The sequence below is a fragment of the Eublepharis macularius genome, chromosome 12 (assembly GCF_028583425.1).
Source record: "Eublepharis macularius isolate TG4126 chromosome 12, MPM_Emac_v1.0, whole genome shotgun sequence".
NCBI classification, from domain to species: domain Eukaryota; kingdom Metazoa; phylum Chordata; class Lepidosauria; order Squamata; family Eublepharidae; genus Eublepharis; species Eublepharis macularius.
The window spans coordinates 36,133,181-36,159,135 of NC_072801.1; the positions used below are offsets into that span (position 1 = coordinate 36,133,181).

General features: G+C 44.2%; 2 protein-coding genes across 2 annotated transcripts in view; both read right to left on the reverse strand.

Moving 5' to 3' along the window:
• Positions 1–1,941: 1,941 nt before the first annotated feature.
• Positions 1,942–22,210, reverse strand: LOC129338589 (myosin light chain 4). The gene is made up of 7 exons (XM_054992940.1): positions 21,913–22,210; positions 13,755–13,782; positions 8,325–8,474; positions 6,753–6,926; positions 4,444–4,521; positions 3,956–4,000; positions 1,942–2,112 (listed from the first exon to the last, which is right to left on the reverse strand). Exons 1-6 carry the CDS (start codon positions 22,021–22,023, stop codon positions 3,972–3,974), a joined length of 570 nt encoding a protein of 189 aa, XP_054848915.1. The 5' UTR covers positions 22,024–22,210; the 3' UTR covers positions 1,942–2,112; positions 3,956–3,971.
• Positions 22,211–24,712: 2,502 nt separating this feature from the next.
• CACNB1 (calcium voltage-gated channel auxiliary subunit beta 1) overlaps positions 24,713–25,955 on the reverse strand; it is a 70,131-nt gene continuing 68,888 nt past the window's right edge. The window contains exon 14 of the mRNA XM_054992759.1: positions 24,713–24,919. Within this exon, the coding sequence (XP_054848734.1) occupies positions 24,845–24,919 (75 nt within the window). The 3' untranslated portion in view covers positions 24,713–24,844. The remainder of the gene's footprint in view (positions 24,920–25,955) is intronic.

Sequence of the window (25,955 nt, forward strand, 5' to 3'; positions counted from 1 at the left end):
TGCATGAACTCTTTGAATTGATTATTTTTGTTTCTTCCCCTTATCATTATTGGACTTTCAGTTACTTAGCTTGCAACACACACACAGTTCATTCCACCACTGTGCTGGTATTGCTTGGAATCCTTCCAGTTTTTCAATACAAGTCTTGAGCATTCATTTTTATTCTTTCGTACGGTTTTGGTTTATTTCATGGTATGCTTCAATGGATGGTTTGTTTCAGCTAAACTACTATATCTCTGTTCCTTACTGGATCATCACGGCCTGTTGATAGAGTTGCCAGCTCTTGGTTGGGAAATTTCTGGAGATTTGGGGGTGGACCTGTGGAGGGAGCTCAGAAGAATATAATGCCATACAGTCCACCTTCTAAAGCAGCCATTTTCTGCAGAGCAGTTGTAATTCCAGGAGCAGCAATTTCAGCCTGGAGGTTGACAATACTATCTGTTGAGGCAGACAAGACCCAGATAGTCCAGTGAGATTGGCTTTGCTTTCTTTTAATACTGTGCCTTTGTTTTTGTTTTCTTGCAAAAATAATAAGATCTGCACTTATATATTGCTCTTCCAGACAGATTATTGCCCTACTCTGAGCAGTGAACAAGATCAGTTTTATTCTCCCCAAAATACAGCTGGGGAACTGAGGCTGAGAGGAGGAGATTACCCAAAGCCACCTGCTGAGCTCATGGCAGTAGTGGGATTTGAACCAGCAGAGTGCTGATTTGCAATCCAATCAGTTATCCACTAGAGTATAGTTGATATCAACATAATCAGCCATTACAGTGTCTGGGAAGCCCTTCCCCAATCTGTGTGGCATAAGGCCATGTCTGCCTGTGCACAAGCAGTGGGGAAGGTCAGAGGAGAACTGTTATGCCCTTGTCTGCAACTGAAAAGTCTGCAACTGACCAAGTCCTGTAGCATGGGGCTTTTCCACTGTGCCTGTGCTGTGAACCCTTACTAATTTCTCACAAGGAGGTAGATTGTGCAGGCATTATTATTTCCCCAGAGCAGCATTTTGAGGAGATCAGTGGGCTGCAGGGGGAGGTGAGGAAACAGGAATGTTCCATTCCTCTGCTAAAAGTGCCTTGCAGGAGCAGAAAACTTACAGTCTGGATCCAACCCATTACCTGGAAGGCCTCAGCACTTGTGGTGCAAGACAGCACCCTCAATTCAGAGCCATCATTGGGTTTGTAATTTTAGGGGATGCTTTTCTTTTAAAATGGAGAGATAATGGTGGAGAAACTACATCCAGGCTTAGGAACTGTGATTCTCACATTATCTGTTCCTGTCCATATTTTTGAGTAAGATGACTCCAGGATCTGAGTCTGAGAAATGCCTGATTGTGTTGCAAGGACCAGTGAAGGAACACTATAATCCACCTGGAGTCTCAGCAGGAAAGATGGACTGCAAACTAAGTATTTAAATAAAAAGAAACATGCATTCTGGATCTATTAAGGCAAAGGAGAGAGGTATGTATAAACTATGGAAACTCCCATTCAGGTTTCTTACCCCTTAACAATCACAGAAACCCTTTCCTCCTATGACCATGAGGATTAGAAACATTGTTTTTAAATAAACTGAGACAAACCCTTTTGGAATGTAGATTCTAAAGTGTAGATTTTTCAGTGTGGCATTATGAACATACTCCTTTCCCCCCTATCTCTTGTATTGACAGAGAATATGAGAAAACTACTTAAAACTCCAAAAACAATGAGATGTTGTGTAGACATTTTGAACTAGGGGGCCTCTGATATGGTTCAGGTGATATTCAGGAAGAAGAGGGGATCCCCAAAGAGCTGGGGTAGCCTTTAAGAAAAGGAGCATCTGTCAACAGTACAAAAGTGAAAGCGAGACCATAGTGTGTGCGTATGTGTGTGCTGTATGCACATGTGTTTTAATCTGACTGGATCAACTGTTGCAGATGGCAAAAAAGGAAACAAAAATAATAAGTTAAGATTTAAAATCGATGCCGGAGCATGCATTCTTTTATATACAGAGGTTGTTCTAGTGTAGTAACACAGATTCCTTTGGCAGAGGCATGTCCTGAAGATTTTAAGAGTGGAAGAAGGGACACCGGATAAGGAATTCTTGCTGGATGGAATCTCTGCCCTCCCCAAGCACCTGGAAGAAAAGGAGATGAGAATTTTAGTGCAGTGCAGTCATGGGCAAGTTGTTAGCTTGACATTTGAGGTCTATAATTAAAAACAACGCGAGTCAGCATCTGAGGCAAAAAAAAAAGTCGAGATATATCCGTAGTCAGATACCCCGGGGAAAAGTTAACATATCTTGGAGCAGCGTCACATGACTAGTTTGGAAGTGTAAAAGGCGGAAAAACATGGGATGCGAAACGGTATTGAACGCGCTGTAAGAACCGAGTGCGAAAGACTTCTCTGTCTACACAAGACATCTTACATGGAGACTCTCAAGTGTAGGGAGACACAATGTTAGCCGGGTAGTTTTGCTCTGTTAATTCCACCTCTCTACCAGGGATAGTTTAAAAAGACAGACCTGACAGAGATCGCTCCTCAGAGGTTTTTTTTAATTTCACCTTCACCTCCCAAAGGGGAGGTGAAATTGACAGAGCCTTCCCAGAGGTGAAGATGAAATTAACAAACCCTCTGAGGAGTGATCTCCACTGGCCCTGTCTTTTAAACCTACTCTCCTGTTGAGAAGTGAAATTGACACAGCCTTCGGCTCCGTCTTTTAAAACTACGCTTCCCGGCTAACATTGCATCTCCCCACACTTGAGTGTCCCCATGTAAGATGTCTCGTGTAGACAGCCTCTGAGTCAGGCCTGAAAATTAATTAGCAGCCAGTTCAGTTGTTACAAAAGAAGCTCCGATTACTTTTGCTTCTGACATCCAGCAAGAGCCGGAGGCAGGCATCAGTATTCTCTTTGCTAACTGAAACTGCTAAGTTGCCTTCAGGGGCAGCCCACACAGAGAGCCTTACAATAGCCAGTCTTACAAAGCATGAATTGATACAGCAAGATCTTGTTGCTTCAAAAAAGTGAGCAATCTATGCAGTAGGTGGATCTACCTGTTCCGCAATCCTAACTCTTATCAGGAAGGGATGTTGCCATCCCATTTACAACAAAACAAACCATCCCCTGTGCAGTAGTGGGATCTAGGGAGGAAGGCCATTTTCACTGGGAGAATAGCACTGGGCAAAAAGGTGAACTTCTCTCCCACTCTACTCTATCCTTGACCTAAATCCAAATCAGCTGCCTTACCTCCTACTCTGGCTATTTACTTTTTAAAAAAAGAATAAGATGTATTCATATAGCTCGCAACTTCATTAGCTTGGTCTTTAATGAACTTGGGTTGCCAGCTCTGCATTGGATAATTCCTGGGGGTTTGGGGGCTTGTGAAAGCAGAGTTTGGGCCAAGAGGGACCTCCCTTGGGTAAAATGTGATAGTGTCTCTGCTCCAAAGCTGCCATTTTCTCCCAAGGAACTGATCTCTCTCTAGCCTGGGGATCAGCTGTAATGCTTGGAGATTGCAAGCCTACTGCTGTTTACCAAGTGACTCTCGCAGGGACCAGCAGACATACTGCCTTTGTGAGTTCTTTCTGAGAACTACATTACAAAGAGCTGCAGGGGCTTGATTCAGATGAAGACCATGATGCTTCCGCCTTCCCCCCTTTGTGACATTTTCCTAAACTGAAACAGCACAGTAAAGGGGCATTATTGCCCTGATGGGTTGGGGGCTGCACATGCACTGGATAGGGCAGCAGTACCTAAACTGCTGTATATACCAAGCCAAAATAAAATTCCACTTGGGAATTCCATTATGCTGTATTACCAGCAGTGCCTAAAAATGGCACTACAATACCTACATTGCTAGCACAGCAGGCAGCCTTGTTTCCTTCTCTTTTTTGGTAATTGTATGCATTGTTTCCAAGCCACACAAACACTGCTACCACTGTCTGAATAAGCAAATCAAGGAAAGGCAAAAAGACTCACTTTGAGGATTCCACCTTTAACCAGACATGATGTGCTTGACAAAAGCTGAGGAGAGAAACGCAAGGATGTAAATGGGATGTTCGCTACAAATCATCACAGAATCAGAGCTGATCACCATGTCATCCACAGCAAGCCAAGAAGAGCACTCATCCTCCAGCGGCCTCGACAATCATCTCATGCAATCCATGCTGCAGCACACCATGACAGCCAACAGCAAAAGCTGGATACCAGACAACTGTTTTGTGCAGGAGGACAGAACAAGCTACTCAGGAGTTCTCCTCTCTGTCTCCATCAGGAGTCCCAAGAGAAAGAGCAGCAAACTACTTCTGGATCCTCCTGCATTCCTTTACCTTCACCTATCACTGTCTGAGTATGAATCATAGCATGCTGAACAGCAGTTCAGGAAAGGGCCGTTGCATTTTGCGACATAAACCACCAGCTTTCTTGAGCTATGCAAACATATGTGGCGATAAAGAGATTTCTATTACCTTCATAGTTGATACAGCCATTGGCGTCTTCCTGCCCTGCCATTAGCTGCTCGACTTCACTTTCTGTCATCTTCTCCCCTAGGAACAAAAGCTATACATTACACTTTGGCTGGCCAGATTTGCTCTTCCAAACTCTGAATGGACCTTCCTCTGTCCAGCATGCAGCACATCAGCATCCTCCTGATCCAGAGATTCCCTAGGAGCAGCGGAAGTTCTTGTATGGACTGGTAGGCTGAGCAATGCCGTTTTAATAGAGGGAACTGGACTGTGTATTTACCTATTGCTGTATTTTTATATCTTGCTCTCAAAGTATAATATTTCTACGTCTGTAATGCCAGTTCTTGCATCGTTTAACACATTACGTTTACTACTTACGCTGTTTCAGGTTTCTGCAGGCCTAGTCCTAATTAGTAATCTCCTCATCCTATTGGTTGTACTGACTTCTATTACGCAATCTGCCTGGAGTCTCAGTAAAAAATGTGGACTTGAAAAACAAACAGATAGTGCCCGAGGTAGGTGTATATGGGGATTGCTGGCTGCAGCCTGTTGTTCCCTGTAAAGCTGTTTCCGTGTTTATGTGCAAATTGCATCCATCAGATCTCTATGTGTTGCAGACTGATAGGCAGGAATGGATGTCATGCTGTCCACTGTAAGTGCAGCAGGGCTGGCTCGAACAAGGACAGGGAGTGCCTTTTCCTGAGCAGGAACTGCTGGAGCACCAAGTGTGTATGGGAGGAGAAGGGACTACGAATTAGATTGGAAGGGTGGGACCTTCTAGCAAGTGAGAGCTTCGAAGACAGAGAGCCCCCTTTCCTCATTATGGTGAAAGTAATTGTGTCCAATGATATCCTGGAACACCAGAGGAATTAATACCCACTCTTCCTTCACTGCCCTGACCTGGATGGCCCACACTAGCCCAAGATCTCAGGAGTTAAGCAGTGTTAGCCCTGGTCAATATGTGGAAGTCCAGGGTTGCTACACAGAGGCAGGCAATGGCAAACTGCCTCTATTCATCTCTTGAAAACACAATGCGGTTGCCATAAGCTGGCTGTGACTTGATGGCACTTCCCACCTCCTGTCTTGACTACAGCTTGGTGTGACCTTTTTCTGGGGAATGAAGGCAGGTTATAAATTAAGACCGGTGGATGGACAACCAACCCGGAGCAGACACTCAAATGGGCATGAGAAAGCACACTCAACCCCACTACTTCTCCCAGAACATGAAGCAGAATAGAAGCTTGAATCGACAGTGCTTGCTTTAAACTTCTTTCTCCACTACGTGGCACTAAAGGTGGTTTACAGAATCCAAAAAGTGTCTTTATAAATTGATGGCATTCTTCAGCCACCTGGAGAGGCAGCAGCATATACATTATTTAGTTATTTTACCCCACTTTTCTCTGGACCTTGTGTGTGTGGGGGGGAAACTAATAAAATAAAATTTAACGTGTAAATCCTAACAAGGAAGCCGCTACTTGCCCCTGGGGGAAATTTATTGCATAGGCCACCAGTTTACATAAATTCCCCTAATGGGGCAATATCACCTTTCTGTGGCTGTTTCAGGTCAGGAAAACAGTCCTGGAGAAAGATTACATGCTCTGGTCCCAATCAGGCACCCACATCCTTGGGAATTAAATTCTGAGCACAGAACTACTGGACCATGTCTGCTGACCAGACCGATGGGTATAACTAGGAAAAGTATATCATATAGATCTATTTATTTTGAGAATTTTTAAGTTGCCTCTGCAAAGAAGCTGTTTGAGGTGGCTTACAAAATAAAAAACCCACAAAAGCTAGCATTAAAACCCAACCAGAGCACAAAAACAGCATAAATCATTGAGAATCTTAAGTGGTCATAGTATTATTCTAAACAAGAGTTATATCCTTCTAAGTCCATTGATGTCAATGGGCTTAGAAAGGTGCAACTCTGCTTAGGGCAGCCCTGTTGTTAGAGTCCAAATCCCAGGGAGCAATGTGGTGTGTGTGCATTAGCTGGCATTTCCTGTGATCCTGATCCATATTGGTCCTTCCACAACATTTAGGTAATTTTAAGCAGGGTTGGAAAGATCCTGCTGTCTTCTTCTAATGCCAGCACAGGAAGACATCATAAGAATACATTGGTGCTGGGTTATATGGCTCTAAAGGTAACATAAGCTTAAAAGGGGAGTCCAACTATACAGAGTTTGAGATCCCAGTTCAACTGCTATTCCAAACTAATTCCCTTTTTGAACTGAATTCTGGCAAAGGTGATCTTGGAAAAGTAGCATACGTCCCCGCACCCATACATGGCTGTGTTTGCTTCCTTTTCCTACCTAGAGTAGCAAGCACATGGCGCAGTTCAGCACCCATGACAGTGCCATTGCTTTCCTTGTCAAAGACACGCAGCCCTTCCACGAAGTCCTCAAAAGTCCCCTGGTCCTTGGATCGTGCAATGTGCTGCAGCATTGGGAGGAAGGTCTCAAAATCCAGCATCTTTGTGTTCATTTCTGAAAACAAGGAGAGGACAACAGTCTTACTATAATCTTACTGTCTGATCACATCCTGCTATCACAGGGACCCCCAGCTTTGTTGAGCCTGTGGGCACTTGGGGAATTCTGAGGAAGGGTAGCAAGTCGAGTTGTCAAGTGCCTGCTGAAGGTGGGGGAATTCCCACCCCTGCCCTCTGTTGCTTGCCCTGACTTGGGGGAGTGATTGGAGGAGCCAGAACAGCATTCGCCAAACCTGCAACATCTTCTCTAGCTATGTGACCAGGAAGTGATACCACAGCAACACAAGATGCTCTAGGATTCCTAGAAATGCTATGGTTTTTACCACAAAGTCTGGGAAATTTTTAGAGTGTCCTGTGATACATTGACTTAGCTTCTGGTTATGTAGCCAGAAAAGACACAGCATTTTGGTGAGTTGCCAATGCCATCCCCCAGTCTCCTGGATGCTGCCTGCTAAAGGCTGGCAACACTAGTACCACAAAATGTCTACCAGGGAGGCAGGTCCAATTACAAAATGGCTGCCATTGGGTTGGGCAATTACAAAACGTAAGAAAGTAACAAGCCATGCATTCACCTATACTGGAAACAGCTATTTCCTAATGGCTGCTCCCTACAGACCCAAAGGTGATGAATGCCTCATGGGATCATCTGAAGCATAGAATTTCCTGCTCCACATACAGGTTGAAAACCAGGATTGGCTCTTTGCTTTGGGGAGGAAGCAAGTGGGCACCAGGAAACAAATCAGCAGCCACTATAGTGCCTTATGTACTTATTGGGGATCATTAACCTATCACATTGGGCAATTCCTGTAATACAGAAATACGCACGTGTGTGCGCGCGTGCACGCGCGCACACGTGTGAGTGTGTGTGCATTTGGCTATGCCTGGGGCTCCTTAAGTTTTCTCATTGAAGGGACAGATCAGGCCTTTGCCTGCCTAGCTGAAGCATTATAGGCTCCCAAAGAATTCAGTGGGCTCACAAATGTGAGATTTAAGCGGTACGAAGGAATGCCTGCATCAGCTGTGGCCTTAGCCAACAAAGGCAGCCGCCCTGGACCCCCATGCTGGGGGAGGGAGGCTGACCACCCACAGCTCCGCCCTTTGGACACAGCAGGGAAAAGAAGGAAAGAGCAGGCTTGGGCTGCCCACTTGCAATGACAGACACTTGCACCTGCTAATTTTGGGGCTCAGGCATCCAGCTTCTGGTGTAGGCTCCCACCCATCTCACACAGGGCAAGAGCCAGAGCTTGCATGACCCCAGGAGGGGGGTAATTGGGGGGGGGGTAGCAGTGATTCTGGGGCCCATCTTGGACTTTTGCCCAAGGCCCAGGCCCCAGAATCACTGTCACTGCTCTGGTAAACAGAAAGGGCCCAGTCTGTTGAGTTAAACACAACTTGCCTTCTGGCTTTGGTTTCCCCAGCACCCTCAGCACCTCGGCATTGGTTGGATTCTGCCCTAGGGCTCGCATCACATCCCCGCATTGGCTGTATGTTATCTTCATCTCTCCAGTTGGGGTCCTATCAAAAAGCATGAAGGCCTCCTTGAACTCTGTGCAGAAGAAGGAGGCATGGAGTTAGTTCTTTGCATAATGTCAAGAGGAAGAAACTACAAACCTTATTGACAACCTCTGGGGCGTGACTGAATGCTGCTAACTTGGAACAGAAAAACAGAGATGGATTTAAAGTAGCCTATGACGGAAATGCAAATACATCAATAAACATATCCTTTAATGTCAGAGCAGGTTTTATAATTTTTGCACATCCTTATTTACTACATAAGATGTGGCTTACATTATTACTATTGTTATTAAAGAAAAATGAAATCCTGCCTTCAAGTCATAGTTGACTTATGGTGACCCCTGGCGGAGTTTTCATAGCAAGAGACTAACAGAGATGGTTTGCCATTGCCTGGCTCTGATCTTCACCCTGATCTTCACTGGCGGTCTCCCATCCAATTACTAACCAAGGCTGACCCTGCTTAGCTTCTGAGATCAGGCTCTCCTGGGCTATCCAAGTCAAGGCTATTGTTATTAAAAAGAACCTTGCAATTTATGTAACAGCATCTGTAAGTGAAAAAAAAAATCTTTAGCTATCTGTTGCATTTTTATCCTGCCATCCCACCAATGAGCTCAGGGCAATGGACATGCTTCTCCCCTCCTGCATACTGTCCTCACAACAACCCTATGAAGCAGGTTGATCGGAGAAACAGTGACTGGCCCAAGGATGCCCAGTGAAATATTTGGCTGAGCAAAGATTGGGTCTTCCCAGTCACTGTTTGACACTCTCAACCACTGAGGCCTATTCAGTTTTATAATATGGGCATGTTGTGCATTTTGTATGGATGCATCACTGTTCACATGTATTTACGCAGAGCTACCCCAACACTTTAGTGCTCAAGGAAGCCTATGTGGGAGAAGCTCCACATGCATGCACATCAGTTTCCAACCAAGCCTGGGAAAAGGATTCACTTTATTAAAACACTAGCAACACAGTCCATTTTTTTAAAAAAAAATGGGCCCTAGAAAACCCAGGAACGCTGGGCTTTCGGCTGCCATGGCTCCCTCCGGAGGGGCGGGTGGGCTCGCCTGGCCATCCTGTGGCAGTGGTGCTCCCCAGAGGGGCTCGCCTGGCCATCCGGCCACCACGGTTCGCTCTGGAGGGGTGAGCGGGTTCACCTGGCCATCCTGACACTGCGGCATCCTCCGGAGGGGTGGGTGGGCTCGCCTGGCCATCCCACCACCGCAGCTCCCTCCAGAGGGGCAGGCTGGCCCAGCTGGCTGTCCTGCCGCAGTGGGCACCCTCTCGGGCCACATTGGCCACGACACATTTTTTTATCCTGGTGCTCCTGTGCAGGCACACCAGGAAAAAAAGTGTGTCATCAGGTTTGCCTTTTATATAGAAAGATGCTACAAGTGTGAATAAATATTCATATGGAGATGAGATGAAATTTCAGATTATTTCTCTATAGTGGCATGTTTTAAATGTTCTACTAATATATCTAAGTTTTAAAACCCAAACACTGACTTTTTGTTTAATAGACTAGGGAGTCTGCTTACGATTCTGATAAAACCATATTATAAACAACGAAAACACCAATTAAAGCCCCTAAAAGATAAGGCCACGTGAAATATCCACAAATGGGTCACAATGACAAAAGACGAAGGGGAACCTGGGAGGACTTCTATTCATGATCTTTATTGCCAGATGATTTGTATGGGAGAAGGCAGCCCTTCAGCCTGGTTCCTGCTAGTTTGGGGCTCTAATGATCAAAAAACGCACTGGTACAGCCACTTGAACAGACTGGCAGCCAGAGAAGTTCTCTGAGCATTGATGAGCTTTGTTTTATGTGGCACACCCTGGCTTGCAGTTTAGCTGCTGAATTTTTGAGCAGCTGAAATTTTCAAAGGCAGCCTGTGTTATGTCACATTAAAGTAATATAGCCTGGAAATTGCAAAGGCACATCTTATTGTGGATAAACAAAAAGGTGGCGGAAATCTACAAAAATAGATAAGATGCCCCTCTTCATTGATAATGATGCATATATATGACCAAATATGAAGTCTGGTGACAAACTTTTTTACAGAGAGGCAAAAAAGCTTTAGAAAGGTACCATTTCTCCTGATATGGGAACTTCTTGCTCTAGTTAACAGTTTTTGTAGCTTTGTTTGCTGTTTTTTCAAATGCATCTAAAACATGGCCTTCAGCATTGCTACACCAAGACTTACCTTCAGCCTTCTGCTGGTAGTACGGGACCCATTGAGCAACAAGCATGTGACTTGAAGTCACATTTATTTATTTTACTTTATTTATATACTGCCTTTCTCCCCATGGGGACCCAAAGCAGCTTACATCATTCTCTTCTCCTCCATTTTTTCCCTCACAACAACCCTGTGAGGTAGGTTAGGAGAAGAATACATGACTGGAACAAGGTCACCCAGCAAGTTTCCATGGCAGAGCAGGGAACTGAACCTGGGGCAACCAGATCCTATTCCATCACTGTAGCCACTACACCACACTGGGTCAGATAGTGTCAGTCATATGGCACAAAGAGGAGGAACCATCTCTTGCCTGTGCTAAAGAAATCCTGAGTGACATCACTTCATTTTCCAGCTCCTCTCAGGGCTAAATGGCAGGTTTGTTTGTTTTCTGGCAAAGAGAGTTGGGGTCCCTGAACCTGATTCAGTTTCCCTGAAGTCATACAGCAGCTGCAAGGAAAGGCAATTCTGAAGTGCACAGACTCCCAGTTCTGCTTGGAACTGCAGCCTGAGGGCAGAAGAGGCTCAGTTCCAAGCAGTCTTAGGCGCCTGTGGACTTCAAAAATGCCTTTCTTCACTGCTGATGTGTGCTGGCAGGGATGACAAGTTGAGTTCGGGAAACCCCCACCTGACTTGCTAAAAAATGGAACTTGTAGTTTAGCCCTCAGTGTACATGCTGAAAGAGGCAGGAGGTAAGGCACTCTTGCTGTCTATACATTCACACTAGCAACCGGTCCTTCCCAAAACCATTAGAAAGGACAGTTGTATAGGGACTTGCAAACCAGCAGGTAGGGCTCTGAGACCCATTGGAAAGTCCTGATCCATTGGCTGAAATACCTCCCCACCCCTGACTTTTCTTCCCAGTCATAATTCCTATACAAGTTTCAACGCAATACCTTTCTTTTACCTTTGAGGGAGGGCCTGTCTGGAAAGATCAGAATTGGCTTGTTTTTATATGTGATGGTTTTCAGTTTCTCAACCTGCTGCAAAATTTTCAGTTTATCCTTTAATTCTAAGAAGCAAGCCACAACAGTCCTACAGAGGTCTTTGCTTGCCTTCTGCCCTTTGCCAGCAACCCTGTAAGCTCTTTCCACTGTAATTGGGCCTTCTCCAGGGTCTAGCTTGAGGACGCCAGGCAACCACTTCTCCAAGAAGGCTACCAAGTCTTGGCCCTCTTCTTTCTCGGGCAAGCCACAAATCCTTAGGGCACACAGCTCTATTTCTTTATCAGTCTTCTGGCCACAGAGGCGTTTGTTCTCACCAGCCAGGTGTTCAACAGCTTGCCAGCATTCTCTGCCTTTTGCCTTTTCCTTTCTAGTGGTCATCTTAGTCCCTGAAGCTGACCGGACCAGGCTATGAATCAGTCCTTCCAGGCTGTCCATACGTGTGTTCAAAGCCGAGATCTTACCATCAAAGGAATTCACTGCTACTGTAGTTTGGTCCACTTTTCTCTTGATTTCCAGTATCAGATCTTTCACAGAGGCATCTCCACTGTTAAGGGAGGCAAAGGGCTCAGCACTGGCATCCAGTGCTGGAGACCTTGAGGACCAAGAGGCATTGACTGAAGTCCGGTGGAAATCCTTGGGAAGGAGGGTTGGTGGGGTTGTTTTGTTATTTGGCATTTTCATACCAACTGTATTGACTAGTTTTCTCGGGATTCATGTACCCATCATTTCAGTACTATCAGACCAGCTGCTCAACCGAGCTACATTTGTTCTTCCCTAAGGCAGTGCTATTTTGCTATCTTCTGCATGTGAAGGAGGTCACACATTGCATCACAATGACTCTTCCTGTCCCCAAGGACTGTATGAGCGGCTGCACTTAAAGTTTTAGGTGCACAAAACTCTGAAATAGTTTTTGGGCCTGAGTTGAATTATTAAAATGCCTTCCTGCCCAGCAGATCCTTGGCCTAACAGCTAAAGCGCCTAGACTTTGAAGTGAGAATCCTTTTCAAAACCTGGAGACCAGACTACAGTTTTAAGATGTTGCTAATCATGGCAAGTAAAGGACCTGCGGGGACCCATAGGGACATCTCAACTCCTCATTCCCTCCCCCCTTTCCCTCTTGCTTTCCCTTTTCCCTCACTCTCACTCCATCTACTTACATACAATTTTGTGATTCTCCTCCACTCTCCCTCAGCCATTACCTTTTCCTCCCCATCTTCAGTTTTTCCTTTCCCCCTTCTCTATTCCTTCCTCTTCCAGCTTTACTTTCCCTGCTTACTAGCTTTTCTTTTTTGTGTGTTTGTCTCCTCCCTCCTCAATGCTTACACTAACTGAAGATTGGAATCCTTGGTAATGTTGGTTGTGGGTTGCCTAGCAACTCCCAAAATGGCAGTCGCATCTCACACTGTACTCTTGTGAGATCTTGGAGGCACACCTTTCTTAAAGAAGCCGACATTGCTTCTAGCATTTTTTAACCCCAAATGCATTTTAAAAGCATTTGGTACATGCTTTACCCCTGTCTGTTCCAGGCCTCATGATCATCATCAACAACAATAAAATTCAATTTATATACCCCCCTTCAGGACAACTTAATGCCCACTAAGAGTGGTTTACAAAGTATGCTATTATCATCCCCACAACAATCACCCTGTGAGGTGGGTGGGGATGAGAGAGCTCTGAGAGAGTTGTGACTCACCCAAGGTTACACAGCTGGCTTCAAGTGGAGGGGTGGAGAATCAAACCCAGTTCTCTAAATTAGAGTCCTGCCAATCTTAACCACTACACCAAACTGGCTCTCTGTTTTAGGTGGGTAGTCATGTTGGTGTGGGGTTTTGATCAATACCCTCTGGCCCATTCAGAGTTGGATATAATGATATGACAGAGGTAGTGGGTTGCTATCATTACTAATGGTGAAGAGCTGTGTGGATGAGGAAATGCCCTGGCAAGAGTCATCAATCATCTTGTATGTTTCTGATTTCTTGTTAACCTATTAATTTATTTTATTTTCTAAGAAATACCACCATGTTATAATTAATCAGGAGATGAGTTCTTTTTAGGGTAGTGGAGGTAAGTAATGCAGGTATAGATACCATTCAATGAAAATGTGGGAAAAAATTAATCATTACCTACCTTCAATCTGGTCAGAAGAGAATTCAATCTGTAGAGGGGGGAAATGGACAGAAGTTAATTCTTTACTGTTCCTGAACTTCTTCAGCCTGCCCTGTACCGTTGGCAAGAATGAGCTGTATACTAGGATACAGATCTCAGGATGTTAAGAAGCTATGAAAATACTACTGAATATATTTCTGTTACCAGTTGTTACTTTTAACAACCTGTCACAGTGTCTTTCAGTGCTGGCCATCCATCCACTGGTTTTCATCCTGTTCTTCCTTCAAGGAGATGAAAGAAGTAACTCTTCTGTTGCTGTTCACATTAAAGTTGTTTTTAGCTATTCCTCACTCAGTCAATCCTTATCTGTAAACTCAGAATTGGGGAGGGGCATTACCTCATTGATTCAAAATGAGGCCTCCTATAAATTTAAAGGGCACTTTGAGGGTTTCACTCTCCAAAATAACTTGTATCTTGGGCTGTTGAATTGTAAACTCTTGTAAGGTAGATGCCCTTTTGGGGGTTTATGTAAAATAACATGTACATTTGCAGTGCTAATAGCAATGAATAAACCAGGTTCTATAGTGCAAATGTTCATCTAGGAGCAGAAAGGTGCCAATGCCCTCAAATGTCCTGCAACCTTAACCTTAAGGTTTTTTATACTTAGTCACTGGAACATTTCCCCACAGCTTCATCCCTACTCTGCCATCATGGGCTAATGGGATTAATTATTCTCATGTGGATTCTAGTTTATGCATTGTAACTTCACAGAAGCTAGGGTTGCCAACCTCCAGGTTGGAGGGGGGCACTGGAGATCTTCTGGAATTACAGCTGACTTCCAGACTACAGTGATCAGTTCCCCTGGAGAAAACGGCTATTTTGGAGGGTGGACAATTTAGCATTATATCCTGCTGATATCCTTCCCCTTCCCAAACCATGCCTTCCCCTCACTCCGTCCCCAAATCACTAGAATTTCCCAGCATAGAGTTGGCAACCCCAACTGATGCTGAAATACAGTCTGTAGCAGAGGGAAATGGTAACTAGCTGGCCATGTTGAATGCCTCTCCAAAGTGCCTCCAAGTCGATTTTGCTGCTGCATGCAAAACTCAATGGTTCTATAAGAGTTTGTTTGTTTATTTATTTCCCCACCTTCACCACAATGGGGACTGAAAGTAAATGATAACATTCTCCTCTCCTCCATTTTATCCTCACAACAGCTCTGTGAGGTAGGTTATGGGACTGGTCACGCATTAAGCTTCCATGGCAAAGTGGGGATTTGAACCCACAGCAGTGCTTACACATTAAGCTTGAGGAGAGTCAAGCAGGAATTCTGCTCTGTCATTGCCACCATGTTAGGACTGTGCTCCTGTTCCAGCCCATCTCCCACAGCAGTAGCATGCCCAGGGCTGTGAACCTTCAGTTCACCTCCGCCACTCATAGGGAAATACGTTTTTGGGGTATTTGCAGCACCAAACATGAGAACCCACAGAAAGGGGGCAGGATTGGAATATAGCACTGCCATCCTGATTCTGTCACAAACAACAATCAAGCCAGAGAGATAAAGACCTGCCTGATATTGAGGCTTTTAGACAATGAACCAAACTGATGTGGCCATTAATCTAGCTGCATTCTGACAAAGATGCCCTAAGTACATTAAGGCTACAGAATATCTGTTTGCTGTGGATAGTAGCCACAAGTTACACTGAACACACATACAATCCCTGTACAGTGTGCACTTGATTGTTCTTTGTGCGTTGAATAGTTCTCATTTTACAGTCAATGCACATACAGCTGAATGTGTGATACAAACCCAAATCCAGGTACTGGTCCCAGTTTCATTTGTAAAGTGACTGCATGTTGTTGTTTCTGACAAACACAGGCAGGATGCAATTGTGTTCACTGTAACTGGTGAATGGGACTTACAAAGAGGGTCGTTCTGTGCATCAGCCGAGCCATGATGGGACTCAGGACAATCTTCATAAAACATAAGTGAGCACCTACCCCTTTACAAGAGCATAGTCCTGATGTGGTGAGCTCGGCTTGAGAATGAGGAGGCCACTGGACTGCCTCTCTTTTGGAAAAGGCTTTTGTTATGTCAAGGCCACCTCCCAAAAGCAATGTGTTGAGTAGTTGCCAATCTCCAGATGGGGCCTTGAGCTCTCCTGGAATTACAGCAGATCTCCAAACTACAGAAATCAGTTCTCGTGGAGAAAATGGCAATTTTGGATGGTGGGCCATATGGCATATACCCTGCTGGGGACCCTCTATTTTTCAGGCTCCACCTCCTATTCTCTAGGAATTTCCCAATCCGGAGCTGGCAAGTCTACAAAAAATGATTCTTAAATTTTGGGTTGAAACCCAAAAAGTGAGTTCTGATACTCTCTCAGGTGGCTGGGAGGAAGAGGAACAGGGTCAGCTGGGAGAGAAGACTCTGGGCTGGACTATACGACATGTGCCACACGTTGAGTTCCCTGACCCGATTTATAGTGAGATGTTCAACTGGAGAACTAATGTTCCCAAGTGCTTTGGGGCTCAGTTTTACTCAGGAGCACAGCACACGGAGAGGAGGGGCTTCAGCCACCCCCCCCCCCATTTTCCTATACCAAATTGGGCCCCGGAGTGCTTGGGGACATTAGTTTCCTGATGTGACAACTGTCAAAGTTGGGGAACCCCTTGTGGTAGATATCATGAATGATTTGACCTTCTAGAAGGCTCAATAGCAAATCTGAGTTTGCCTACGTAAGATTTAAAATGGCCATGAAATACAGACTGTTACTCATTAATGGTATCCTTAAACATAAAAGTAGAACTATGATCCCGATGACTCACTTTTTATCCTAGTGCAGGCACATTGAGGGCCCTGCGGTGCACCTGCGCCAAGATAAAAAGTGAAGTGGCGACAGGCCTCTGAGGGGCTGTGGAGCCGATTAGGAGGCGAAGAACGGGGGAAGCTCCCCCCGCATGGTCTTCCCGCTACCTTGGCGGTGGCTGTGGAGCCACACTGCACCTCCCCGCTGGTTCCGTGGATTCTCAGAGGCCTGCCTGTGGAGACGGCAGGGAGGTGAAGCGTGAGGGAGCCCTCCTGCACAGCCTCTCCATTGGCTCCGTGGCCCTCAGAGGCCTGCCTGCAAAGCTGGTGGGGAACTGCAGTGTAGGGGAGCCCCTCCTGTGTGGCCTTCCCGCTGCCTCCATGGGGGCAGCGGGGCCTTGGCCCCACCGCTAGAGCTCGTTGTATTTATTTTTACAACAGGCTGTGTTGCTAGTAAATATATAAATGCTAAATAAAAAAACATATTGTAAGCTGCTTTAGTTTTAACGGATGTGTGGTTCTTGGATTTTATGTTGGGGAGAAAATAGTGTGGAGTCACCATCCAAGCAGATGTCGAAAGTTAGTCACCTCAAAGAGTCTGAGAGTGACTGAGACAAACCATTTCCATACTATTAATAAACCTTGCTGACTACAACAGGCTGTCTTGAAAGAATGCAGCACTATCAAAGCAAACTCATGGAAAAAATTACCCTCCCTGCTTGGGTACTAGAGAGACAAAGGATCTCTTGAATGTGCTGGGAAGGGGCTGGGAGTGCCAGACAAATGATAGCAGGAAGTTCAGGGTAATGTGTATGTAATTATTAGACAAATTCAGGGGGAATAAATCTACAGCAGTTAAATTGATCCTCCATTTTCAGAGGCAGTATACTTCTCGATACCAGCTGCTGTCGACAAACAGATATGGTAACCCCTTCATGCCTTTATTGTGAGCTTCTCAGAGGCATTTGGCTCGCTGCTTCTGGAAACAGGTAGCTGGATACGTTTGGATAACTACTCTCCATCCTTCCAGTTCTAATATTTTTGTCAAGCCCATCTCCGTGTTCTACTTCTTCACAGTGTTCCTTGCCCCTCATAGCCCCTTGTCCCTGCATCTCTTTCCTGCCCGAGACTAAGGGCTGACATTGAATTAACAGCTAAGAACATGAGCCACAATCTCAGATCAGAACTCAGCCAGTGTCCTTAGAAAAGCTCCTTTCTCTTGCTGTCTCAGTGTCCCCAGCTGCAAAATGGCAACAATAATAATAGTGGCCTACAATTATAGTAGAATGTGTTTGTATTGTAAATATATAAAAATTATAATAAAATATATTAAAAATAATAATAGTGCCCTACTTATAGGTATGGCACTTATAGGTATAGTGTGCCCCGTGGAGCAGAGTGGTAAGCGGCAGTATTGCAGCCCAAGCTCTGCTCATGCAACCTGAGTTTGATCCTGGTGGAAGCCGGGTTCAGGTAGCCAGCTCAAGGTTGACTCAGCCTTCCATCCTTCTGAGGTCGGTAAAATGAGCACCCCGTTTCCTGGGGGTAAAGTGTAGATGATTGGGGAAGGCAATGGCAAACCACCCCATAACAAAAGTCTGCCAAGAAAACGTCGTGATGCGACGTCCCCCCATGGGTCAGTAATGACTCGGTGCTTGCACAGGGGACTACCTTTACCTACTTATAGGTATAAGAAATACTTAGAAAAGCAATTCAAACACTCAAAATACTATTCTTTACCTGGTTTCCTTTTCTTCTCCTTCCCAGAACTTCTTACTTTTTTCACTTGCCACATTCCCTCCTTTCCTTTCTGAGTAATACAGGGCCACTTCTGACAAACATCAATAGGCGTCTTGTGGCACCTTAATTAAAGACTAATGAGTTTTTTAAAGTTTAACATAGGCTTTCACGACCCAGAACCCACTTCATCAGACAGATGTAGAGGAGCCTCATAAACAGCAGGGTGAAATTAACATGAAATGCAGGGTGAGATGTAATTATGTATAGTTTTGACAAGCATTAGATGTGGTGCCCAGGCTGCATTCCACTTTACGTGGCTGTTTGTCCTTTGCAGGGAAGGAAGGTGATTAGCAGTGTTTACAGCCGGCTCTGTCTTTAGCAGCTGAGGGGAGTAGCAGTGGGGGGAAAGGGAGTTCCTGTTATCATTCGTGGTATTAGATAAAACTCCTGTCGGCTCCAGAGGGGAAGAAGAAGAAAGATCCCAAAACAATCTCTGCTGCTTTGATAAAAAGCAGAGTTTGAAAGAACATAGGAGAGCCACCGAGGAACGCTACAGCTCCGCCGCCATCTTCCATTGCTCCCCCCCACTTCACATGGCAAGTGGAGACTTAGAGCCAATTCTTACATTAAAATAGGTGTGTTCTGTATCTGCTCCCATATCCAGGAGCGGATTTATATGGCCCCAGAGCGGGCTAAGCTGACCAGCTCCTGGACTGTTCTGAGCTAGCACCACAGGGGCTGCCCAGCTTAGGCCCAGCCAGCAGCGCCTGGCTCATCTGTTACTTCTGGTGAAGGAGGTGACAACTGGAGAGCTGACACTGACTGTTGTCCATCGAAGGATCTGAGCCAAGCAGCTCCTGCAGTGTTGGCAGAGTTTCTGGGGTTTGGCTTGGCTTTCTCCTAGCTCCCATTAACTCTCAGGGCTGCATCCAATTTAGCTTCTCTGGGTCTGTTGTTCATGCTTTGGCCCTTTCTTCTCCTAACATCTAGACTTCTGCAACCTCCTTTTGTAGGTTTCCATTCTTGACCTCAGCCTGTTCCTTTGCTATCAATCCCGTGTATTATCCATTTCTTGTAACTGTTTTGCATGGGCTCCTTGTCACTTATTTCCAAGTTTCAAATTCTTACTCCCTGCTCCCGCCCTGCCCCTGATCTGAAACATACTAAAATGAATGACAGAGTCCTGTTTTAGTAGGAATGTTGTCAGATTTTGCAAATGTGCTGATTCAAACATCCCTGTTTCAATTTTTCTTCAATTTTGCCTGGTACAAAACGAGCCGAGGGGTCTTTACAACTTGTGCCATTTTCGGTTTCCCCAGCTTTGGTTTTTACAATACAATTTAAACATTTTTCAGTTATGCATTTAACACAGTATTATACATTAGACGTGAAATATACATATCAAATGATGTGAATATCATATACATTATGTAAAAATATACAGGCGTATAATATTTACATATTTATATGTAAAAACACACAAAAGAAATGTTGAACCACTTCCATTTAGAAAGATGATATATAGAAATGAAATGGGCCTGTTGGCTTCTGCCTTCAGTTTAATATCTCCCTCTAAGTAGGGTTGTGAACTTGGAGATGGAAAATTCCTGGAGATTTGGAGATGGAGCCTGGGGAGGGCAGGGATTTAAGAGGGGAGAGAGCTCATTCCACCCCTGAAGCTGCCTTCACCTACAGGGGAACTAATCTGTGTAGTCTGGAAATCAGCTGTAGTTCCAGTAGAACTCTAGCCACCACCTGGAGTTTGGCAGCCCTACCCCTCAGCCTCGCCTTTCATCTCTCATCTGTGTGACCTACAGATTACCTTGGGGTTTGGGAACCCTTTTCCTTATCTCCTTTCCCTGCCATCTGCTTTGTGATTCCCTACGCCCCACAGCGGCCTCTCCTTCTCTGCCCTTGAACTCAGACCCCTCTGGACCAAGTTGTCTCTCCTACATTCCCATTGCTTTAGGGACAAGGCTTTAAGCCATATGTCTGTTGCTACTACTACGGTTGGTGCTGTAATTCACACGATGCATCTCTTAAGCATGTGCTTTGGACATATTTAGTCATTTGGCTCTTTTGGGAGGAAGTTATTGATTATGTGTTAGAAAACTCATTTATTTTTCAGGATGTTAATGCGCTGTTAAACTACTTGCCTGTCTCTTGGAATCTAACAGATGGTCAATGGAAATGGACCCTCCGTGCCCTTACAGTTGCTAAAAGACTTATACTTCAGCATGGGAAAGACTAAAGCCCACTTCCTGTAAATCACTGGATTGAGGACCTTATAAACTTACCAGCATTGGAATGTATCACATATGAAAGGCAATTGCATATGGACCTATTTTTTAGATATATGGAAATCTTTTATATGTACAGATTTACTAATATTGTTTTTGTAGCCAGCGCTGTCTTTTTTTTCTTTCTGTGCTTTGCATTTTTTTCTGCTTTGCAATAATAAAATAATTTTTTAAGGAAAAAAAAGTCCTTCATTTCACCTGGCCCTCTATTCCACCTCTGACTTTTCCTTTGATACTCAGGTCTTCTTCTGATCTAACCTTGTCATTCTAGGGAAACTTTGTAAGCTTTCTTGGCAGGGGTTTTCAATTGTTTGTACGGCATCTAGCACACACAGTATTGGTACAAATCAATACTCTGCCAATAGGGCAAATAGCAGAAACTGCTGGGAAGAATTTGTGGAATTTTTGGAGTTCTTGTAGGGGGATTTTTCTTTTTTGTCTATAGTGCAGAATCTTATCGTACTGCCCATAAAAATGCTAGTTTACCATAATATGTGAGATATGAAGAGACATTGCCCAGATTGGGGTATTCACAGAATAAAAACTACAGCTGACACACATATTGATGTATGTATTCCTACATGGAATTTAGTTATGTGCAGAAAAGAAATAATTCCTAAAGCTGTCTTCAGAATTTGTTGAAACTACAGGCTGTCCCACCCCATGAAGCCAGGGAAGATGCTTGAATATTTCCATTCATCTAGATCATATTCTATAAATAGGAGAAAAGAATTATGAGGCTTAACAATGTCTTTCCCCCCCAAGTTGGACAGTGAATTCAAGTCCTTATTATTCTGTTCTACCTGTAAATTCCACTCTTAACAGCTTGCAGGTAAGCTCTTGATTAGCTTGCTGGTTAATAGAGCAAAGGTCTTGCAAAGAGTTTCTTGCTTTTATCTAGCTGCTCCGGTTTAGCAATTACTTGAATGCAGAGGAGTTAAAAGCCTAAGAGGAGACCAGCTTCAAACCAGCAACACAGCATTGCTAGGGATATTTAAATTAATTTAAAAGACTCACCAAAATGGGCTGAGTTTTTGCAAAGCTTGTATCAATTGCTAAATAATGTTATTTTTAGCTCTTTAGGTGAGAAAAAGTTGGACCCTTAGCAAACCAGCTTTCCAAGCGGTTGACTGACAGATTCCTCTTAAAATGGGAAATCATCCTTCCGCCACTTAGGATGGGCAAGTCTGGGGAAATGATGCTGAGTAGCAGCACTTTGTCCTAGGCAGTCGGAAGAGTCTGTTGCGGGGGGGGGGATGATGTGGTCACTTCTGCACCCACCAGCCACTCAGAAAGAGAATGAACAGGTAACTCCAGTTCTCTTACTTACGGTCACACTCTTGGGATCGAAGGCTGGTTCTTTTGGTGGTTCCGGAGCAGGGGCAGGTGCAGCGGCAGGCTTGGCAGCCTCCTTCTTGGGATCTGGTTTTTTAGGAGCCATGATGATGGGATGTGAAGGAGCTGGGCGGGATAGCAGCAGGAAGGCAGCAAGCCAGAGGAACAAAAGTCAAGGCAGGCTTCGAGGGTTTATATACTCAGCTGTGGGTCTCTCTCTCTCATCAGAGGGGTGGGCAACAGCAACTGGTGTTTACTATAAAAGGAAGGCACTCCAAAAAAGCAGCCCCACCCTCCCCACTCAACAATTGTCCTTTGTCATCAGTGTAAAGCCAGAGTCAGCGACACCAACGTCCTCTGATTGCACAGGCTGTTGGGGGGCACCTGGGCCGAGGAGGTTTTGAAGCTCAACCACTGAAAGACTTTTACAGATGATTTGCCCAGAGCATTCGACAGGCAAAATAGCAACAGCTTTGCTGCTCAACCTGCTTGCCCCAATACCCAGGGGGGGACAAAGTGTCTTTTTATAGGCAAGACGACGAGTGCAAATGCTGCAGATTCCTTTTAAGTTCTGGACTCACTTGCTGACACTTTCCCAGTGGAATAGTAGACTGTGAGTCTTTTGACCTGCAGAAGCATATTTTAAAATGCAGGAGCATATTTTTATAAAATAAATAAGAGGCTGATATTCCAGCCTGCCTTATAGGGTTTCTTTTCATTTTATTATCAGCATTTTCACATGAGGGAGGTTTATGCCCTTCTTCCAAAGCACTTGGAGGGCACATCTTATCTTACAACCCTACTATATAGCAAGCTTGGCTAAGAGACAACGGCTTGCTCAAAGCTCCCTCTTGATTGAACAAGAATTCACTTTTCCTATGCCAGTTTGTTTTATTCTTAGGGATGCTGACACGTCTGCTGGTTCAGCTCACATGCTGTTCACCAGTCGTCGTCAGGGAACCACTTTTTCAACTGACAGTTTATTCTTTAGCCTGTTCATGGCTGTTTGTCAGGTTGTTTAAACTTCCTAAAAATACAGTACAATACATTCTGCTGTTCTATGACTGTGTATCTCACATGGTTTGTGGAGTTCTCTCCCCACTTGCTGCACCCCAACTCCATTTGGCAGGCATTTATCTAAATAGTCAATGAAATCAGTCACAATTAATATAAATTAAATCCTCAATAAATGTTGTGTTTAAAAAAATCCTATCATTCAGTGTTCATCTAAGTAGTCTTTAGTGAAGTTAATGACTGCTGATCTGTTTGGATTGGCAGTGTTTTCGTGCACGTGCAGTTTTGCTAAAACCCAGTGCAAAGTTGTTTGGCTGGTACGAGCCTCACTGGGTCTCAAACTGAACAGACTGGGAGATCGGCTCACATCTGATCAATAGCATAAACCATGGTAACGTGTGATTGTCAAACATGTTTACTGTGAAATTCACAGCATCCAAAATTCTAGCTACTGTACATTTCAGTGGTTGTTCATGTGGCCTGGCCTCCTCAATAGCTCTTTTCTCCATCCCTTCCTTCTGTCATGTATACATGGTGCTGCAGAGAGTGCTGGTTCAATGGCATTTTCTTACCCTAAGCAAGGTCCACCCATCCTCTCCTAAGTCTGTAATGCTGCCAGCAAGGTCAAAAGATTGACTCTAGTTTGTTGTTGGAGTTGGCTGTTTTAGATTCAGTTTGTTTATTTTGCATGATGTATTTTACTTCTGCTAAACATAGGAAAAGACATGGTTTTCCAGGTCATTGAAGCCCCCCCCCCCCGCATTCTACTCAGGTTCTCTCCAACCTCCCTCTTCTTCTAAGATTTCATCATGCATTGCCCACACACTTCCAAGCTGATCTTCACATCCTTAAAGGCTAGAACCTGCTGCCGCAACAAACAATAAAGTTTCTGTCTTGTCTTGTGATGTTAGATTTTTTTTTAATGCAAAGCTTCTATTCCCAAGTCTGAGAAAAAAAAATCCCATATCTACTTTCCACTGTTTCCAAGTGGTTTGCAGCCATTGTTTTCCAGGTTAGCATTACCTGAGAAGGCGTCTTTAGCACTTTGATCTCAGCCAGTGAAGGAGCCTTGTAGCAAACATGGTGGTGACATTATGGCACAATATAGCCAATTAGAGTTGGCTATGTGATATGATGACATCACTGAGGGCAAACAAAGCTCTTCCATTGCCAGCCTGCAACTTGGAGTGGGTAGGAATTACCCAGTGGTATTTTGTATTAGGCAAACAGTAATGCTTCTCATTATAATTAGACAGCTTTTTCTTTACTTTGTTGCTGCCCTGATGTATGCATGAGATGAACTGAGAATGTTCTTGTCTCTGAATTGTGATTTCCTTTTGTGGCAACTGCCCAGAAGGACAACAGAAATAGGACAGAAACACTAGTACCCCCGTTGCAGTTACACTTCAACTATGGAATGTTTCTTCCTTTGAACTTGATGGACATTTCCCTTTAAATTTTGTATATTCAGTTCTCTCGATGTACATTACTTGTAACTTGAGGCACTGTCACTTTATATTTACAAGCACTGGTCACTTTCTTACCTATATTTATTGATACTTATTGCAGATGAGCATATTGCACTTTATTATTGTATTTGAATATTGCAGTATCTTTGTAAGTTTGTCACCTTTACTGTTGAATGTTTGATTGACTAATTGTCAAGCCTCTGAGTTCTTTGTGGCAGTCATGTTATATGGTTCAATGAATACATGAGACTGAAGACTTCTTTCAATGTTCTTTATTATTTTATTTTGATACATTTTTTGTTTAGTTAGTTGTTCACGGTGCCTGTGCTGCTTTCACTTGTGATCCTCTGAAAGGAGGCTGATTTTTAAAAACTTTGTATATTTTTCTTTTGAAGATCAGTCGTTTTGCATCTGAGTTCTTTAAGAATCCTTGGAAATATACCATCAGATGCCCCGACTTCTTACTTTCATTTGACCATCTCTTGTCACCTCTGTTTGACTGTTGTTCGGAGACTCTTCCTGAAAACAGCAATGGAATGGGTAACTTCCCCACATCTTCTACAATTATATATATATTACTAGCCTTTTAATCAGCACTTTTGATATGCCAGTTCAGTGATACGTCACCCAGAAATGCCTCTACACAAAAAGGGCTACAGTTGGTTCTTTCCTTTTGTGCCCTCATCCCTGAGGTACACCATCTTCCGAAGCAGACGTAGCCACCTGGTAAAGTGAGCCTCATGGACAGTCTGACATTCAACTATTCCTGCACTTCCTGGCATCAGTTCTTGTTGGTGAGGTAGCAGATGGCAATAATGACTCTCATCAACCAGGATCAATTATTTCATGTCTGTCATCTTGCCCTGCAGCCATGACCAGAAAATAGCCACAATTTCAAAGAGTGCGGCACAAATCAAGCAAAAGCTTGCAACATACTGTTCTCCAGATTGGCAAAATACACTGCTCCAACCAATCTTGGCAGCATGGATATACCCACCAATGACTATGTGCCTGTGAGACCCCTGATAGTGCTCTACCACTGTGTTCATCTTGATTGGCATTACAACTTATTATTTATTTATGTTATTTATAGTCAAGGTAGATTAAGTGTGAGATATTCCTGCTCTCTAAGTGTTGCCTATTGCAGATGGAAATAACTTCAAAGCATCCTGAAGAACTTTGGTGCTTTTCCCCTTCCTTTGGAAATTTCCTCATTTTAGAGAAGTTTCCTCTTCTGAAATCAAATGGAACTGTTTCTGAATTTGGGGGCAGCTTTCCATTTACACAGACGCTGATAGTCTGTGACCACTGCTTCCAACTGGTTCAATGCATGTATGTCTTGTTCGTTATGATTTCCTGAGCACCACTCAAGACTAAGTCCAAAATCTAGTTGTTTCCAAGACTAACTCCTCCAAGGAACAATAATTTGTGGTATCTAGAAATTGTGTCTCTTTCTCATGACTGGAAATCATGTTGATCCAGCCTATGGGAGGATAGTTTAAGTTACCCAATTAATACACACCCTTCTGTTCTGCTTTCACACTACTAACCTGCT